At 47.6% G+C, this 18,806-nt stretch overlaps 1 protein-coding gene and 1 long non-coding RNA gene across 3 annotated transcripts; both read right to left on the bottom strand.

The window, feature by feature from the left end:
- Nucleotides 1-1,954: 1,954 nt before the first annotated feature.
- On the bottom strand, nucleotides 1,955-5,478 carry LOC310829633 (uncharacterized protein). Of its 2 annotated transcripts, none has more exons than XM_083708344.1 (3): nucleotides 5,016-5,478; nucleotides 4,237-4,364; nucleotides 1,955-3,416 (listed from the first exon to the last, which is right to left on the bottom strand). In XM_083708344.1, exons 2-3 carry the CDS (start codon nucleotides 4,334-4,336, stop codon nucleotides 2,578-2,580), a joined length of 939 nt encoding a protein of 312 aa, XP_083564470.1. In that variant the 5' UTR covers nucleotides 4,337-4,364; nucleotides 5,016-5,478; the 3' UTR covers nucleotides 1,955-2,577. The 2 variants fall into 2 exon arrangements, with proteins under 2 accessions (XP_083564470.1, XP_083564471.1); XM_083708345.1 differs by lacking the exon at nucleotides 5,016-5,478 and adding an exon at nucleotides 4,764-4,908.
- A 3,330-nt stretch (nucleotides 5,479-8,808) lies between these two features.
- LOC310829722 lies at nucleotides 8,809-18,658 on the bottom strand. The gene is made up of 2 exons (XR_014557333.1): nucleotides 17,346-18,658; nucleotides 8,809-16,005 (listed from the first exon to the last, which is right to left on the bottom strand). It is a non-coding gene; the product is annotated as an uncharacterized lncRNA (long non-coding RNA).
- Between the last annotated feature and the right edge of the window lie 148 nt (nucleotides 18,659-18,806).

The following is an 18,806-nucleotide window of genomic DNA, read 5'->3' as shown; positions in this document are numbered from 1 at the left end:
CCCACATGGACGTGATACAGTGGTACCTCGGGTTAAGTACTTAATTTGTTCCGGAGGTCCGTTCTTAACTTGAAACTGTTCTTAACCTGAAGCACCACTTTAGCTAATGGGGCCTCCCGCTGCTGCTGTGCCGCCGCTGCATGATTTCTGTTCTCATCCTGAAGCAAAGTTCTTAACCTGAAGTACTATTTCTGGGTTAGCGGAGTCTGTAACCTGAAGCGTATGTAACCTGAAGCGTATGTAACCCGAGGTACCACTGTACTTCCTTTTCTATCTATCTCTGTTCCTTCCAAATTGATGCTGCTCCTGTGGCTGCTCCCCCAACCTTTGACCCTAGATGTTGCTGAACTCCATCTCCCATCAGTCCTAGCAACAATGACCAATAGCCAGGGATGATGGGAATTGTAGTATGGAGGGCTGAACTTTCCCTGCACCTACTTTACATAGAATGCCAAGGAGGAACAGCACATCCCACACAGCTGTGAGGCTCCGTGGAGACAAGGTTCAGTTGCAGCCAGCCTTCACCAGCCATCTTTCTTTCCTGACAGAGCTACATGTGCGATTCCATTTTGTGTATCTGCTAAGGACCCCCTCTGTCTACCCAACTGTTCTCTCCCACTTTCTGCTGGAGTAAAAATAGCATTGCAGTTGCTGAATTGGCTGCAGAAGTTGAAAGAGACTCTGGCAAAGGGACCAAAGGAGTGATGGGATGGGAGGTGATGCTTCTGGCAGTGGTGCAGTCTGGTCATTTTAGCCTTTGGGCTTAATGGTCTCTTGGGAACTCCTCTCTTTAGATATTATAAGGGTAACCAAATGTTCTTCAGATGTTCCTGGACTCCAACTCCCATCAGCCTCAGCCAGCACAGTCAATGGCCAGGGATGATGGGAGTTGCTGTCCAACATCTGGAGGCCACCACATGGGCTGTCCCATGTGTATTACTTCACTGACTCAAAACTGTGGGAGGAACATCAGAAGTGCCATGCTAGGTCAGACCAAAGGCCTTAATCCCCCACTGTGTTTTCACATAGGAAGCCCATAAGCAAGAAATGAGCACAGCAGCACTCTCCTCATTTGAGATTCCCAAAAGCTGGTATGCAGAGGCAGACTGCAATCCTGGAGGTAGCACACAGCCATCATGGTCAAGAAACCACTGTCTGCCCTCTCCTCCATTAATTTGTTTAATCCCCTTTTAAACCACCAAGTGGGCAGCCATCTATACTTCTTCTAGCAAGCCAGCTCTTCTGCTCTATCTGCTGAGTAAAGCTAAGGACTCCTGCCCCACTAACACCACTGGCTTTAGGACTTTTAAAAGGACAGAGCAGGGCTCTGTACACACTGTATATTTAAAGCACCTGACCTATCCCCCAAAAATCGTGGGAACTGTAGTTTAAGGGTCCTGGAAATTGTAGTTCTGTGAGGGCTAAAGTACAGTTTCTAGGATTCTTTGGCGGAAGCCCTGTGCTTCAAACATATTATGTGTAGTTACAGATAGGTAGCCGTGTTGGTCTGCCATAGTCAAAACAAAACAAAATTCCTTCCAGTAGCACCTTAAAGACCAACTAAGTTAGTTCTTGGTATGAGCTTTCGTGTGTGTATCTGAAGAAGTGTGCATGCACACGAAAGCTCATACCAAGAACTAACTTAGTTGGTCTTTAAGGTGCTACTGGAAGGATTATATATATATATATATATATATATATATATATATAATGTGTACACAGCCTGGATCTCTACGTTGCAACCAGGCAGCCTTGCTGTGCTGGGATATTCTGTTCTTATTCTCATTACTGTCTTTTTAAAACACACAAACACACACAGGAAATGTGTGCTCTGGTTCTAGCTCTGGACCACAGGGAAGACACACCTTTCATCAACATCCCATTTGTGACTGATTATGCTCTATGCCGCTCCCCAGCCAAAGCCCCCTAAGAAAGCTCGCAATTGTACAACATATAAAACCACCACCAATCACTGTATATAAACCATTGAAAACAACAAGCTAGAAAGGAGCAACTAAGCAAAAGAAAACATTTACAAAAATGGCAGAGCGTTGCTGTGGAGAAGAGAAGTCTACCCAACTCCCTTAACCTCCTCCTTTCCTTTTAAATTGTTACTGGAACATTTTCACACTTGAGGACCGCTCAGGGGGAGAAAACCGATCTAAGTTGGCATTGGCGATGTCACGGGAAATATCCGGTTAGTGTCTGTGACAGTTGACACAAATTGCATTTCAGACAGCCCTCCAAACTGCTGGCTTGGGAAAGAAAGCCACGTTCCCCGTACGTAACACTGTGTTGTGGTTTGAAAGAAATATCACTCAAAGCGGAAGTGCTTTTTGGAAAGAACATGTTGGGATCTCATGAATGGCCCTAACTCAACTGTGGCGGGAGGGTGGCACCCCTGAAGTACCTTTTGCATTAACAGTGCCCCCCAGCCCCCCAACGAAGCTCATAAAATGGGCGGGGTGCCTGCCAACTCTCCCCTCCTTCTATCTGTCTGCAGCCACAGTCTCTTCACTGAGCAAAGCGTCAGGCAAGAAAGGCTGGTGGTTTGCGACCCAAAGCTTGGTTCCCTCTTCAAGGCGGGCACTTGTAAGGTCTTGCGAGGACCATGTGGGTTTTCTGGTGTGTGCTGAGGCCGGACCTTTGCCGGAAACTCTTCCCACATTCCGTGCAGTGATAGGGTTTCTCCCCTGTGTGGATTCTCTGGTGGATGGTGAGGTGGGAGCTGACGCTGAAGGTCTTCCCGCACTCGTCGCATTTGTAAGGCCGCTCCCCGGTGTGGATCCGCTGGTGAAGGATGAGGGTGGAGCTCTGGCTGAACCTTTTCCCGCACGCTTGGCATTCGTACGGCTTCTCCCCCGTGTGGACCCTCTGGTGCTTGGTCAGGTGAGAGCTCACAGAGAAGCACTTCCCGCAATCCACGCATTTGTAAGGCTTCTCTCCGGTGTGGATGCGGCGGTGGAGAACGAGGGTGGAGCTCTGGCTGAACCTCTTCCCGCATTCGTTGCACTCGTAAGGCTTCTCGCCCGTGTGGATCCTCCGGTGGATGGTGAGGTGGGAGCTCACGCCAAAGCTTTTCCCGCAATCGGAGCACGGGTAGAACTTATCGGCAGGATGGGGGGCTCTCTGGGGCTGGGCGACACTGTGCCGACTTTGGGCAAGGCTCTCCCCACACTGGACGCACAGGCTTGGGCCGGGCCCCATATAGACCCGGGGCGGGAGACTGGGGTTGCCTTTCGGCAATGGAGGAGGAAGAGGCGGCTTGGCCCATCCTTTCCCTGGATCCTCGCTTTGCTGCCCAGCCTGGTTCTGGCCTGGGTAAAGGGAGCCTTCAGGGCGTCCTGGAACCTGCTTCTGTGTCAGGGCAGCCTCTGCACCTCCAGGCTGGGGATTTGGGTTCATGGTTCCTCCATCTATCAAAGGAAAGAGAGTGAAGCAAGCATGGGAATATTTCCACCCCCTTTTTGCTTTGTTTCAACATTTTATATCTGAATGGTTACCTTACCTTGTTGGTTTGATCATTTGCTGTTTTAAGTGGTTTTACCAACCTGAGATATTTGGACAGGTGGATGGGGGGCAAGGGGTGGGTCAGGAGTCAAAATATCTAAATAAAACCCATTTGCTGGTGCCGCGGCTTAAAAGCATCGTTCCATACAATAGGTGAACTAGACCAACCCAGACCCAAGAGGTAGTGCTGGCTGACACTAATATTAGCTTCTAATTCCTGACATTCCATAGCTAACCAGCAGAATTCTATGGGAATTCCACCAGAGTTATTGGGTTTGGCCTCCACAATGATCAAACGCTCCAAATATTTCTGTGATGTAGGACTGCTGACTATACAGGGACAGGAAATTTTCTCATAACTTTCTATCTTCTCTCCATCTACCACAAGATGGAGTAATCCTAATCTTCTGAGGCTTTTCTGTGAGCTTACTAAAGAAGTGTCCTGACATATTTTCATTGGAGAGAGTTTTGCTGGCTTAGCAACACGCAGCCTTCTAGATTCCAAAGAAACTCTCCTGGCCTGGTCAAGAGTTCCCTGTAATTCAAAAGGCTGCATATTCTTAAACCAGCAGAAGTCAATGTCAATGTCGCCATATGTTTTTGGACCTCTGGGATCTCAGGTTTGCAATAGCCATCTTTACTACTTAAAGCTGATTTTATTTGAATTTTTTTTAACATAAAAAGAAGTAAAAAAGAAATAAATAAAAAGAAAAGAAAAGTCCTTACCTAGTGAGAGTAGAGTCCCATAATTGTCCTGCACAATGTCCCTGTAGACAGGTCTCTGGCATGGGTCCAGAAGGGCCCACTGAATCTCAGCAAAATACATCAGTCACTTCTGCAGAAGGCTGTGGCCTCTGAAAAAATAAGTTTCCCCTGCTCAGAATCCATCACCAACCCTGCGGCTTTGGGCCTGTAACGTGGCCTTTGCTGGACAGCATTAGCCCCCCTGATCTCAAAGCTACAGGATTCCTGCCGCCCTCCTCTCTCTCTCTCCCCCCTGCAATATCAATCCTGCTGCGCCTCCCCTCTCCCTGGCAAGGCTGGTGCACTTTTAACAACTTTGGGCGACGTGCAGAAATTCAACAGGTGAAGAAGACTTTCCTGGGCCGATTTCTGCACGGCGTGCACGGTTCTTAAGAGGCACACGAGTCCTGCCAGGAAGGCGACGGCGGCGGGTGGAGGAGGACGAGGAGGAGGAGGCAAGCTTTCCTATTTCCTCTACCAACCCAGCCCAAGGTCTACGTCATTCTCACGTCTTGAAAGCTCTCTTCTTGTTTATATACGCGTAGGGAAGATCCGGGTGTGTGCCACCCCACCTTGTTTGGGGGGGGGAGAGCAGTTCGTTCGGAGAGCAGAGGCGCTGATGGAACGGCGGTGCGTTGGCTCCCCGCTGTTTGTGATAGGCTTCCCCTCCCCTCCCCGCCCCCCCTTTTTAATGAGGAAGTTGCCTGGCTACGTTGCTGGACTTTTGGCTGGCTGCCCAAACCCCAGTCGGCGGGAGTTACCTGGAAGTCTCTGGCTTCAGGATCGGGTCCCTGAGAAGCTGCAGAGTTCGCGATCTCTCCTTTAAATGATAATATTAAAAAAGGTGGGGGGGGGGGAGAGAGAAAAGAAAGAAGTGGGGGAGGGGGGGGGAAGCAACCGAGGCTGATAAAGGTCCCTCTCTCCCTTGAGGATGCGGCTGGAGAACGAGGAGATTTCTTAAAATTGGAGGCTCCCGCAGCCCCGTCGGGGTGGCGCCGGGTCTGGGGCTGCCGCTGCCGCTGCTACGCAAGCAGCAGGAGGAGAAGCAGCAACAACAAGGCTCTCCGGCGCTGACCTGGGAAGTTCAGCCCCCAAAATCGTCAGCGGGAGCAGCAGCAGCAGCGAGAGAGAAAATGAGAACAGTCGCCTCTTTCTCTGCCTCTCCTTTTTTTGACAATGGCCAGAGCCCTCTAGCGGCATCGCTTCTGTTTTGCAACGCGGAGCAGCCGCCCCAAAGAAGAGGCCGGCGCGGAGCCCCCCTTGCCAAGCGCCGCGGCGGGGGCCTAGGACCGAAGCGGAGCCCGGCCGACGCGCAGCGCGGACGGGGGCGCTGGGCGAAGCCGAGGCGGTTTTCCAGGGGCTGAGCAGTGGGAGGGAGGGCCGATTCCAGCGGGACCTTCCAGGTTCACAGAGGGGACATGTCACTGAGTACAAAATACCTGTGCCTGGACAACGACGAGCGAGCTTCCTGGCCCTCCGGATGCACGTGCCTCTGGGGAGCAGGATGCTGCACTAGTTAGACGGGCCTCTAGTCTAACTGGCAGTGCATACATTTAATAAATAAAATAAGTAATAAATAATCCAGGCTAAAACATCATTAGGCCAGAGGGGCATTGTGCACCCAAGACTGGCATGGCATCAGAAGAAGAGAATCCCACTAGCATCTTCTTCAGGACAGTACCCCCCCTAATAATAATAAAAATAAGGTATTCCATATTTAACTTCACTCCTATACAGTGGTACCTCTGGTTAAGAACTTAATTTGTTCAGGAGGTCCGTTCTTAACCTGAAACTGTTCTTAACCTGACGCACCGCTTTAGCTAATGGGGCCTCACGCTGCTGCCACACAATTTCTGTTCTCATCCTGAGGTAAAGTTCTTGACCCAAGGTACTATTTCTGGGTTAGCGGAGTCTGTAACTTGAAGCGTCTGTAACTTGAGGTACCACTGTATATCCCTGCCCTGCAGCTGCGCTATCCACGTGCATTTAATGCTTTTAAAAAAAATTATTAAATTTATGTACCACCCTTTATCCGAAGATCGCAGTGATTCGCAGAATATTTTTTTTAAAAAAGAGAACATAAAATATATAGCATAGCAACAAACCAGACCCTCCGTCTAGTTTAAAAGGCAAGGTATTTTTAATTACCCAAAGGCCTGTGAAAAGAGGAATGTTTTTGCCTAGTGCCTAAAGATATGTAATGAAGGCACCAGGCGAGCCTCATGTTGCTGCCCTCCACGGAGGAGGCATACAAAGAAGGGCCTCAGAGGATGATCTCAGGGTCTGGGTAGGTTCATACGAAGAGAGGCAGTCCTCGGGGTATTGCGATCCTGGGCTGTTTAAGGCTTTATAGGTCAAAACCAACACTTTGAATCTGCCTGGAAATTGACTGGCAGTCAGTACAGTTGTGCCAGGATTGGCATCATATGTTCAAAGCATCTTGTCTCAGAGAGCAACTTGGCCTCTAAATTCTGCACCGGCTAAAGTTTCTGAACTGTCTTCAGAGGCAGCCCTGTGTATAAGGCATTGCAGTAATCTTAACACTGAGGTCCAGGACATCCACTGCCACACCTGCAGATGTAAAGGAGCAGAACATATTGAAGGCTCCATGGAGCCCAAGAGCACATGCCAAGCATCACCATCTGGAAATGATCATCCAAGTAGGACCTGAACCACCGAAAAGTAGTGCCTCCCACCCCTAACTTGGACATCTGCTCCAGAAGGATACAATGCTTGATATCAGAAGCTAATGAGAGGTTGAGGAGAATTAAAAGGGACACATTTCCCCTGTCTCTCTCCCAACAGAGGTCATCAATACAGGGCGACCAAGGCACTTTCTGTGTCCAAATCAAGCCTAAATTCTGATTGAAATGGATCTAGAAAATCAGTTTCTTCAAAGAGTGGGTAGATCTGGTCTAGCACTTAATTTCAATGTGTTGGTTTTGTCCTAGAAATGTGGCTCAGGACCCATGTCTGCAGAACGCTCTCACGAAGGAACTTTGCCTGGCACCATTATTATATATTTTCACGTGCCAGGCCAAAACCTTCCTTTTTAATCCGGCCTCTGGCTTTTAACTAGGTGGAATGTTTTAATGGATACCCCCCCTCACTTTAATGTATGCATGTATGTATTGTTTTTTGTAAGTCATTTTGAGCTTTGAATTGCCATGGCAACTAATAAATTTATTTTGTTACATTATACTTTTCATTTTGTATTTTTATGCTGTAAACTGCCCTGTGGCCTTTGAATGAGAGATGGTATATTATAATAATAATAATAATAATAATAATAATAAAAACTAGGCTTTCAGTGATGCAGCTCCAGCCTTTGGGATGTTACCAGCTGGAATTAGACAAGTGTCTACTACCCTAGTACCTTGATGTTTAGGCAGCTTTTTGTTAAGTGAAATTAACTATGCAATTAAAATTATAAAATTAACTATACACTTGTAGACCTGGTTTGATTGCTCTTAGTTTCTAGATTCTGTATTTTGTCTCATTCTACATCATTTCTGTAGCTTTGGTTGCAAAATAGTTTACACTGACAGCAGGCAGGACACCAACGTTGTGTTCTTTCTGGCATCCGCTTAAAACATTTTTGTTTAGGCAAGTATATCCAGACATGTAGATGTTGATGTGTTTTAATGGGTTTTTCTTTTTTTCTTTTTGCTGATCACTAGTTTTAATGCTTCCTAATCACTTATTTTAAACTGTTCTTCTTGATAATTTTAATATTTCTTGTAAGCTGCCTAGAGATTTTGTTACAATCAAGCCATATATAAAATTTGTTGAATCAATCAGTCCACAAGTAATCACAACAAATTGTTGCCCTTTCCTGACACCCCTGAGGGTCAAATGACACCCTGTGTTTAATGTGGTTCTAGAGTAGAGTCTGAAGACACAGGGGGACACCACCTTGATGAAACTAAGCAGATCTGTGCCTGATCAGTTGGGAGGAATAGACTACCTCAGAACCACATATACACAGCCTTAGGTTCCATGGTGGAAGGCAGACAGGATTTCTTTATTTCTCTTTACTATTACATTTATAGTCCACCCTTCCTCCAATAAGCTCCAACCGGTTTACACCATTCTCCCTCCTCCTATTTTATCCTGACAACACTGCGAGGTAGGTTAGGCTAAGGTTAGGCCCAAGGTTGCCCAGTGAGCTTCATGGCCGAGTGGGGATTAAACTCTGGCCTCCCAAGGTTCTAGACCAGACCTGTGGCCACTATGAAACCCCAAATCTTGTGTGGGAAGAATGCCAAGCACAAGTTGTTCTGTATGCTCCAAAGCTAAGCACTTAGGAACACTGAAGGCAAAACAGCTGGGACTCATCTTCTGCAAACCACCCAAAGATCTACTGGCACATCCCAACCTACCTTCTGCCTACCCCCTGCTCTAGCATAGGAGTGTATTTTTGCACGTTGACACAGCAATAGGCAGCTCGCTGCATTTTGCACTCACTCAAATGTCCAGGTAAGTCTCCTAGCCATGTCAGGTTATTACACCCGAAAATAGTGTCCTAGCTACTCAGGACGTCAACAAGGCATCTTGGAATCAGGAAAAGTGTTTATTTCATACAGTGAAGAGACAGACACTGTTAGTACGATAGGGAAATAGATTAAGATACCATGGGCAATACCAGGGAAAGTGGGAAGTTGGTGGTGGGCATTTCATAGGGGCGGGAAACCCAGGCTTAAGTTTGGCTATGATACTGCTGCGATGGCATTTACAATTGTTTTGTTAAGGCATACCCATTGGCAGTAATAAAAATCATAGAAAGTACAGACCAAATAATCCAAAACATCCCTGCCCACAAACAATTCTAAAGCAAAGGAAACCTAACCCCCCCACCCCCAGTCCTCAAAAAGCCTAAAACGCAGAGCTCACAAACACTGAACTGAGCCATAGTAAAACAAATACCCCAAAACTGGCTCCATAGGTGGCACCAGAGTGGGAAGATGGGGAGAAAGCTATGCCCCCTCCTGCAAACTGATAGCTTGCTCTTTGCTGGAGCCTCCTGTGAAATGGAAAAGGCTTTGTTATTCACTAGTAAGGAGGAAAAAAAACCACCACATACACTTTTGCCAGACAACACCTAAACAATATAACTAAATCATAAACTAGGAATTAAAAGGCCACAATTCTAATGCATGCTTACTTGAAAGTTAACTCTATTAAAACTAATAGGATTGCAATCGCGTGAGGGGGGCATGGGACATTTACTCCAGGGGAAAAAACAGGACGGAAGCATGAAAGTGAAATACGCCATTGTTTCTCTTTCACAAATCTTAGCATGTGGAACCATGTTCCCACCACCCAAAATGCACTTTGCCCCTTCTGCCACCCCACAGAAGTGGTGCTGATGCTCATAAACAAGTTCAGAAGACTCAGCTGCTCTCAGGAACACCCTTAAGAACGCGAGAACCCAAGAAGAGCCTTCTGGATCAGGCCAATGGCCCATCTAGTCCTGCACTGTTGTCACAGCGGCCAACAAGATGCCTGTGGGAAACCTGTAGGCAGGATTTGAGAACAAGAGCACTCCCCCCCAGCTTTGGTTTCTGGCAACTGGTTTTCAGAATTATTGCTGCCTCCAACTGTGGAGACAAAGCACAGCCATCATGGCTAGTAGCCATTGATTGCCCCCTCCTCCTCCATTAATTTGTCTAGTCCTCTTTTGAAGCAGTCTAGGTTGGTGCCCATCACTGCCTCCTGTGGCGGTGAGTTCCGTAGTTTAACAATGCACTGCGTGGAGAAGTACTTTCTTTTATCTGTCCCGAATCTTCCAACATTCAGCTTCACTAGATGTCCACAAGCGGGTGGACATCTGCTCTCTTGTGGGTAAGAGTTTTAACAAATGTGAAGTAATGGTTGACCGCACACCAACCCAAGCCCAATGACTGAACCAGCCTTCGCCAACCTGGCACCTTTTAGATGTGTTGGACTATATAGCTCTCGCCAGCAGAGCCGTAGTTTGAAACATCTGGAGGACACCAGGTTGGCAGAGGCTGTGAGCCAAGGAGTTCAAATGCACACTTTTAGGTGGCCCCAGATCCTGGCATCTAGACACCGTTCTTGAAGTACCCATTTTCAAAACGTCTGGTTGGAAAAGCCTGACACAAAGAATGAGACTGGGGGGCAGGCAGCGGAAGGTTCCTGGACCACTGCTATTTTGCACATGGAATTCAATCACATGCTAGCAAGTTCAGGTTGAGCAATTAATAGTGGATTTAGAGCTCTTGTTCATGACACTTAAAAAAGGAGAGCCACTTTTTAGCAGTAAGGAAAGTGATGGGAAAATGCACTTGAAGGTGTGCAATTATAACTGCTTGATGTTACATCCAAAAAGAAAAATAATTAAAATAAATAAAGAAGAAACACTTTCCAGGTTGGGGATGGGAGAGAGAATGGTAATCCATAACATCACATCTATGGCAGCAGAGCTGGTCTGGCCACTACGAGCCAATTTCTGCTTTTCTCCAAGTACTGCTACTACAGAAATGACTGATTTCACCAAAGTCCACAATTGTACAGGGGGGGGGATTAAAAGTGTACCACCAGCAATGATAGTTCTACAATACTGCTGCACAACTTGAAAAATTATCTATATACAAGCTGTTGGGAGGTTTTTGTTTTTTTTTAAAGAAACTGCCATTAGCAAAGTCATAGACCAGGCATAACACAACATCATTATGGGTGCAACGCAGTGAACTTCAGGCTCTGAAGTCGCACTGAAATCAATAGGCCTTTGGCATCCTTCTATCTGGAGTGCACCCCTCACATGGGAAATGAGACCCTTTCCTGCTCCCCCAGAATCTACCAGTCATAGTTGTACATGAGTCCACAGCAGAGACAGGGTATATGCATGCAAAATGTCTAATGAAAGTGACCAATCAAGTGCAAGATAAAAAATACAGCATAAACCCAGCAGAATCAGCATATTCCTTCCTTCCAAGATCAGGCAGCTGAGGTCTGCAACAAGAAACACAAACCAGTTCCCTACTACCTGACTCATGAGGAGTCCTCTTTCTTGGATGGCAGGATTAGAATCAGGCCCTGAGAGGATGGCTCTTCTTTAGAGACCTCTTTATGCCCTACAGATCTTCCACTCTCCAAATAATGGCTGAATTCCGCCTTCAGAATTTTCCATGCATTTGCACTTACGATCTCAAACAGTACCACAATCATTTCCCCTCTGTACTCTCTTGTAGAATGGATTGGCAACGAAATGACTTGTTCACTTTAGTGTTTGTGCGCTGACTTTACCGCTTAAGCAAAATCCTGCTGTTTACGAGGATAGGTGCCAACACCCATAGGTTTGTGGGGTTTTATTGGCAGTGGAGAGTTGACCTCTCTGGTTGACAGGGGTTTAGCAGAATGAATCAATGGGCTTAACACTTTTCAATAACTTAACACTTTTAGTTTTGCTGGAACCGGTGGGACTTAATACAGTCACAACCAACTTGTCTTATTGATTTCAATGAGCCTACAGCATGACCAAGAGCACCATCCTATCAAATGCTATTCATCTATTCAATGGAACTTTCTGCAAGGTAAGAATATGGCAGACTGCAGCCCAAGAGTCTGGAGTCAACCAATATTATTCTTTAACAGTTTGTTGTGTGGCAGAACCTCCACACTAGGGAATGGAGGCTGGCCCATTACAGTGAACAGGGCACTGCCCTACCCATCTCAAGTCTGCCCTCAGCCAGTCCTCCCTGCCTTCTTTCTTACCATGGTGCGGGGGGAGGGGGGGTTACACCGTCTATCAGCAATCCTTAGTCTCTGTGTTGGCCTTGCCCAAGTCAGCAGGGAGAAAGATGGGAACTGGAATTACTTGGCTCTGCCTGTCATTGGCTGTGGCTCCACATTTTGTTGATCTCACAGCCCCATGGGCAACAGCTGTAACTACACGCATCTAGAATGGTTGTGTAGGTCCAGATTTTTAAGCCATGGGTCAGAGTTGACATATTCTTAGAAAATTGTCTTCCCCCACTCCACACATCTGAAAGCTTATTGATAGTCAGGAGGAGGAGGTGTTTAAGCCTAGGTGTGAGAAGGAATCAGTTTCACTTTCAAACAGGAAAAGCTACCTTCTGGTTGTGATGTATGACGGAGCAGACCTGAAAACTCTACCTCTGGCCCAAAACGAACTGACTTAGCTTGTGCTCCTCCCTTGAAGCATCAAGGCTCAAATCAGACTCAGGAGCCTCAGCCCTAGTGGAAGGAACGCCACACAAACTGACCACCCAAGAGGAAGGGAAAGCTATACCAGTCTCAAGTGTGTTGTTGGCAATTACCAGAGATCTCTCCATTCAGAAAGGCAAAAGCCTGACTTTGGGGAGATAAACCCCTAAGGCAATTAAAAGGTTGCAACCATCATTTAGGACACGGCAGAACATTCCAAGTATTTTTCTAGCAATTGCAGGGTCTTGGGAATCCCAAACAAAAAAAGCCAACCACGAGTCTGTACTGTGCAGACTACTGAACAAATAAAGGTTCACCATTTCAGTATTTCCACTGTTTGAGCACTCAAAGAGAAACCAATGTCAGGCTTAGTGCGGTTTCAAATTCATAGGAAGCAGAATAAAATAAGAGTTGACATAGAAGTATGAAACAGCTGCAGTTTTGACCCATCAACCTTAGTAGTCTTTCCAATGACTCTTGTGGTTTTTGTTGTGCTACATCAAGTTGGCCATTGAGATTCTGATGTACAGATGCTGTTTCTCCCATTTTGTAAAGAGTTCAGAAAAAGCAGAGGGAAAACAAAAGAGTCTCTGCCTGCATCTTGCTGGCAGTTCCCTTTGTTATGACCAACACAGGCTTCAAAGATTTAGACCTGTCATTAGGCAAACTAGTAAAGGTGTTATAAAGTATTTCTGCTCTTAGCCGAACAAATGGAGAGTTGGCAGGTTGCTGTCGCTCCTTGGCTCCTATTTCTTCTCTCCATTGAGCTTCAATTTATTTCTTTTGTGTGTGTTCATAAACTCAAACCTTTCTAACGAGACGTTTTGCTCCATGCTTGCTGTACTTCTGCACTGCTTCATCACCCTGGATTCCAAAGAGGCCACATCAAAAATGACACATACAGAGGCCAAAGGCCACATAACTCAAGGCAGTCGCATGGGGGAATCCATGTCTTAGGGAGGCCCTGATACAAGACCATGGCTGTGCCCTTGTGCTATGCCTCTGAAGAGCCCGAGTGCCCAGTACCTTCAAAAAACCACACATCAGATTAGTTAAGAGCCACAGACAGCAAACTGGGAGACAAGCAAGACAGTATTTCCTAGGAGCACAGGCTTAAGAAGAGAAAGTTTCGGGGACTCCAGCTAAGAAATTTGCTGCCTCCGCATCTCTTTCCATGATTCAGAGCAGCAAGATACCCAACTTCCTAAAGAATCACCAAATGTCCCCTTAAATGTCTTCTATAGAGGAAAATCAGCTAACTATTTTGTGTGGAGACAGCTGACAGTATCATTTATAACTTCATCCTCCATTTAAAAAAGAACAAGTAGCTACATTAAAAAACCCAACTAATTTAAGGTTAGTTTTTTACCCTATCTCTCAACTACAACAGAGTTACGCTGTGAAATGTATCAGCAGAACTATAGTCTTGTCCAAGGAGAAGAAAACTGTTCCAGATAGGAGATTCAGCCTTACCAGGAGATGCCAGATTGCACCTGGGACACTATGCATACAAGGCAGATGCTCTACCACTGAGCTACAGCCCTTCTGAAGGGCGGAGGAGAAACCAACCCAAACCAACCCCAATGAGAACAGAGCATGCTCGGTGGCCACAGAACACCGAGTATCTGTCAGGTGGGGCAATGGGACAGAAAACTGGGAGATGGGGAACAGGATGGAGTACTCTGAAAAGAGGCATGGCTGGCAGGCAAAAGCACTGTAACATTTTGTTGCAGATCCCACTCACAAGATAAAAATACTGCAAAACTAGATGCACACACTGCCAAGTGCCATGGAAGAGAAATAGACAAGTTCTGAGAATTGGTCCAGAAGCAAACCAATACCCTTTCCCCTCAGCTGAAGGATACTGAAATGCTCAAAACTCAGGCCCAGTGTTCCTGGTGTCATTTCCTGGGTACTGTGGGCAGATGCAAGTATGATATAAACCGCTTTTTCTTGGCCACGATGTCTGAAATGAAAGCTGAGGGAAAGGAGGGTGGAAGAGTTACTCTAACTTCATTCCAAGTGAATCACCAGAATGATGCTTTTTTTACTCCACAGATTGGCATAATGTTTACATGCTCACACATCCGCTGAGATGCTGGAGGTGTGCAAGGGGGAGGTGTGCAAACACCTCAAGTCTAAACGTTCATTCAGAGTTTCTTACTTTTGACGCACAGCATATTTCTTGATAGCCAAGTGGAAATTAAAAAAGGGTGGCCTTCATTTGCCATACTGAAGAGAAGGAAAAACACCCACTCCCACATACAGATGGCGTCGGAAAGATTTGACACTGTCCTTCCCGCTCTGAAAGAAGTAGCAGAACAACCTGCAGTTCCAGCATTTAAAATTATCGTCATTAGATCTGCAAATGAACTGAGTGTGTGAAGTCCACATTGCTTCGGTCTTTGTGCAGACCAGGGACCAACCACTGCTGAATTTGCTATGCCCAGTTCTCTCTCAAATCACAGCAGCTAAACACTCAGGTTATTTTATAGCATGGAGAAAAGACGGGGGAAAGGGGGGAAGAGCCATCCTGACATAAAGACAAACGTATGTCCAATACTGGCCATTTCTCACCCCCCGTTTGGATGGATATAGGACCAACCCTGCTGACTAAACTTTATGGGTTCTCTGGTGCCTTACAAGGTGGGAGGCTGCCCCAAACCCTTTCCCGCAGCTGGCACACTTGAAAGGTTTCTCCCCCGAATGTGTGGCACGGTGGCGCTCCAGGTGGGCATTACGGGTGAAGCCCTTCCCGCAGTCGCCGCAGGAGAAGGGCTTGTCCCCGCTGTGGATGCCTTGGTGGCGCTGGAGGTGTGCGCTGCGGGTGAAGCGCTTGCCGCAGCGTGTGCAGCGGAAAGGCCTCTCCCCGGTATGTGTGCCCTGGTGTCGGGTGACGTGGGCGCTGCGTGTGAAAGCTTTGCCGCAAACGCCGCACTCGTACGGGCGCTCCCCGGTGTGCGTGCTGTGGTGCCGGGTGAGGTGGGAGTTGCGCCCAAAGGCCTTCCCGCAGTAGGTGCACTTGTAGGGCCTCTCCCCCGAATGGGTCTCCTGGTGCCGCGCCAGGTGGGCGCTCTTGGCAAAGCTTTTCCCGCAGTAGCTGCAGCTGAATGGCCGGTCCTCTTCCTGCACCTGCTGCCCAAGGCGCTTCCCGCCCAAGGGGCGCTGGAGCCCAGAATGGGTGGCCATGTGTCGGGTCAGGTGCGAATTGCGCCGGAAGCCTTTCCCGCAGTAGGGGCACGTGTGAGATTTCTCCCCCATGCCAGCGGCTGGTGGTAGTGGTGGTGGTGGTGGTAGTGGCGGCGGTCCAGGGAAGGTTCCTCCGTAGGCAAAGGAAGCTCCTGCCTCAGCACACCTCACCTCGGCCTGGCCTGGCCAGCAGTGGTTGAACAGACCTCCTGCCAGCCCAGAGCAATAGGCCTGGCCTATCTCGGGGCTTCTCCCGCAGTAAGCCGTTTTGATAGTTAGGCTTTTTTCTTTCTTTATAAGCCTTCTTTCAACCACTTCTCACCTTCTCAGCCTTCTCTTGACTAACAGTTTTTGGACCTTTGCCCACACCACCTGCTCGAGAAACAGAGAAAAAGAAGAGAGAGAGAGAGAGAGAGAGAGAGAGAGAGAGAGAGAGAGAGAAGGAACATATATGAGTTGTGGCCAAAGCTGAGCAATAGGATGAGAAAGAGAGACAACGTAATGTAGGTCAACAAAGTTTATGAATACTTTTCACCTGCTACACTCGCCACCTTCACCGCCACATGCATTTTAAAAAAAATAGTGGCTCGTGTACTTTTGGGGAAATGTAGTAGATAAAAAGTAGCATTTTACATGTTTTATTACTGCACTATTGATGTGCATTGTGCACACTGTACCTTTAGATCCAGGGCATTTTAGGCTTGCTTGTTAATAACACACTTCCAAAGAAATTGGGGTTTTTTTTAAAAAAATGTCAAATTATACTTTTCAGGTAAGATCGGCTCCCAAACCAGCTTACATGTAGAATCAGAATCCATCTTAAAACCATGGCCAGCTCAGACACAGTGGCTTTGACATTAGTCCACAGCCACCTTTTCCTTCCCCACTCATTGTTTCACTTACCATTCAGGCCTGGTGAAGCGTCCCGGAAAACTTGCACACTATCTTGTGATGTTTAATAGTGAATGTGCCCCACGTAGCTTATGCTCTACGTTAAATCTTAAATGCTAATCAGAAAAACAAAACAATGGTTCTTGAACCTGTGTGGGTGTGTAAGTGCAGGGCTTTTTTTCAAACTGAGCTCACAGGACCTCAGCTCTGGCACCTCTCAGGTGGGCGCCATTGTCATTCTAAGAGAACAAGGGAGAAGCTCATGGTGAGCTTGTACCCTTTTTCCTAGAAAATTAGCACTGTGTGTGTGTGTGTGTTTATTTTTGTGTGTTTATTTGTGTGTCTGTGTGTGTGTATGTATATACAAAGAGAGAACAAGCCAAACATTTCTATAACACCTCAGATACATCATTAGAAAGCCGCACCCATACAGCCTTTTTCTTTTTTTTCATTACAAGATAAATCGCACAAATCCGATGGGGCTTCCCCCCTCCCCCCGGTAAGCAGTTACAGGATGACCGCCTTCAATCTGCAGAAAAATGAATTAATGAAAGAATAACCCACAACGAAAATCCCACCCGAGGTTGGGCCGCGCTTAGTCGCGGAAACGGAGCGAGTGGGAGGAAGACAATTAAAGGCAGAAAGCGAGGAGGGAGCAGAGAAGCTCCCTGCTGCAAAAAAAGGGGGATAAGGAAAGAGGGGGGGGATGTGGGGCACGGAACTGGGAGGCGGGAAGCGCCCTCCGGCGCAGGGAGCGCGCGCCGCCCTCCCCGGCTCCGCATCGTGGGCTCCGCCCTCCTCTCCGTGCAAGGCGCTCTCACCAATGCAGCCCCCGCGCAGGGATCCCGGGGGGGAGGGGAGTTCGCGCGCCCTTCGGCAGGCGCGTCCGGACCTCGGGCCCTGGGAGGGAACCAGCCACCCTCGCAGCGTGGGTGAGTGGGTGGGCAGCGGCGGGTCCGGGCACAGGAAAGGACCCCTCGCTGCATCCTGTCCCCCACCCTTCGCTTCGCGCGGCGGCAGCTCCGGCTCGATGGTTTTAACCCTCCTCCAGCCGACGAGGGAGAGAGTTCGCCCGGCTGGGTTGGGAAACAGCAGCGAGCTCAAAGGGAGCGGAGGCACTAAGGATGCGTCAGCATCATTATTAAGAAAAGGCACGACGGCAAGCTCTCCCCGCTCGTTTCCACAGACCCGAGAGGCAGATTTATTTCTTTCCGTTAAAAAAGAAAACCCGTTCCGAATGCAGAGGTCGCATTCAGCACCGATTTGCAAGATTTGCTGCCGTGCGGGTTTCACAGCAACGGCCTCCCTTGAAGGGCTGCGGCGTTGGTGGTGCGCGCACACACCGTATATTTAACGCGCATTGCCCCCTCCCCCGCAAATAATCCTGGGAAACGTAGGTCGTTCAGGGTGCTGGAAGTTATAGCTCTGTGCGGGATAAACTGCAGTTCCCGGGATTCGTGCGTGTGCTTTGAATGCACGGCGTGGTCGCAGCATCCTTATGTGAAGCACTTTGAGCGTAGTAACGTGCATAGTCTTATTAAATAGTTTGATGCGCACAGTTCGGCTTTAGCAACAGTTTTAAATATTGGCTCGGCTCCGATTTGGAAAAGGGGAGGTGCTTGATAGCTTCCAATTTTACATTATAATACATTTATGAAAGCCTAAGCTTATCCTTTTTGGTAGCCTCCTTTGTCCCCTTCTGCCTCCAGGCAAAACACTGCTCCTTTCCTTGATCCACCCTGCAGACTGCTCCCCCACCAAGAGATTTATGTTTGTCCTTCTCCTCCAATACTCCCTTTGTTCTGGTTTATGGCAGGGTTGATAAGACTGTGAGAAGGGAGGACGAGTCTCTGTTCCTCCACTGACCAATGCACTTCAGGAGTGTTCTAAAATTGCTTTGAAGCTTCACTCCTAGAGCTCAGGGAGTGAGCAGCAGCAGGGCCCCAGAGATATTATCTGTAACATTGATTTAGTTCCCTTTCAGCTTCAGCAGCAAACCAGACTGGAGTAAGGGCATGGTTGGCTGTGTTTCTGGAATTTCTGAGTTATAAGTATTTATGGCCTATAAATTAAAATTTCTCCTCTGTCATAAACCCACACAGATGGAATTTGTCCTGTCCCTGAAATTGTCCTATATGTCTAGTTTTCCATTTCTCATATGACCTATGCAACTCCCCCCCCCCCCTTCAGCTAGGAGCCAGGCCATTGTCTGCTTATGTTTGTGTTTTTTATCTGTTATTTCTAGTCATTTTGTGTATGATTACTTTTCAGATAACTCTGTA

The sequence above is a fragment of the Podarcis gaigeae genome, assembly GCF_964106915.1.
Source record: "Podarcis gaigeae genome assembly, chromosome: 13".
Taxonomy (NCBI): domain Eukaryota; kingdom Metazoa; phylum Chordata; class Lepidosauria; order Squamata; family Lacertidae; genus Podarcis; species Podarcis gaigeae.
The sequence above is the reverse complement of the archived record's forward strand: the minus strand, read 5'-3'. Positions and strand labels throughout refer to the sequence as shown.

Excerpts from the sequence above, each read along its gene's own strand:
- LOC310829633 (XM_083708344.1), bottom strand. The coding sequence starts at position 4,336 with ATGTATTTTGCTGAGATTCAGTGGGCCCTTCTGGACCCATGCCAGAGA. Across the intron at positions 3,417-4,236 it reads TGGGACTCTACTCTCACTAG|ATGGAGGAACCATGAACCCA; the intron begins GTAAGGACTTTT and ends TTCCTTTGATAG.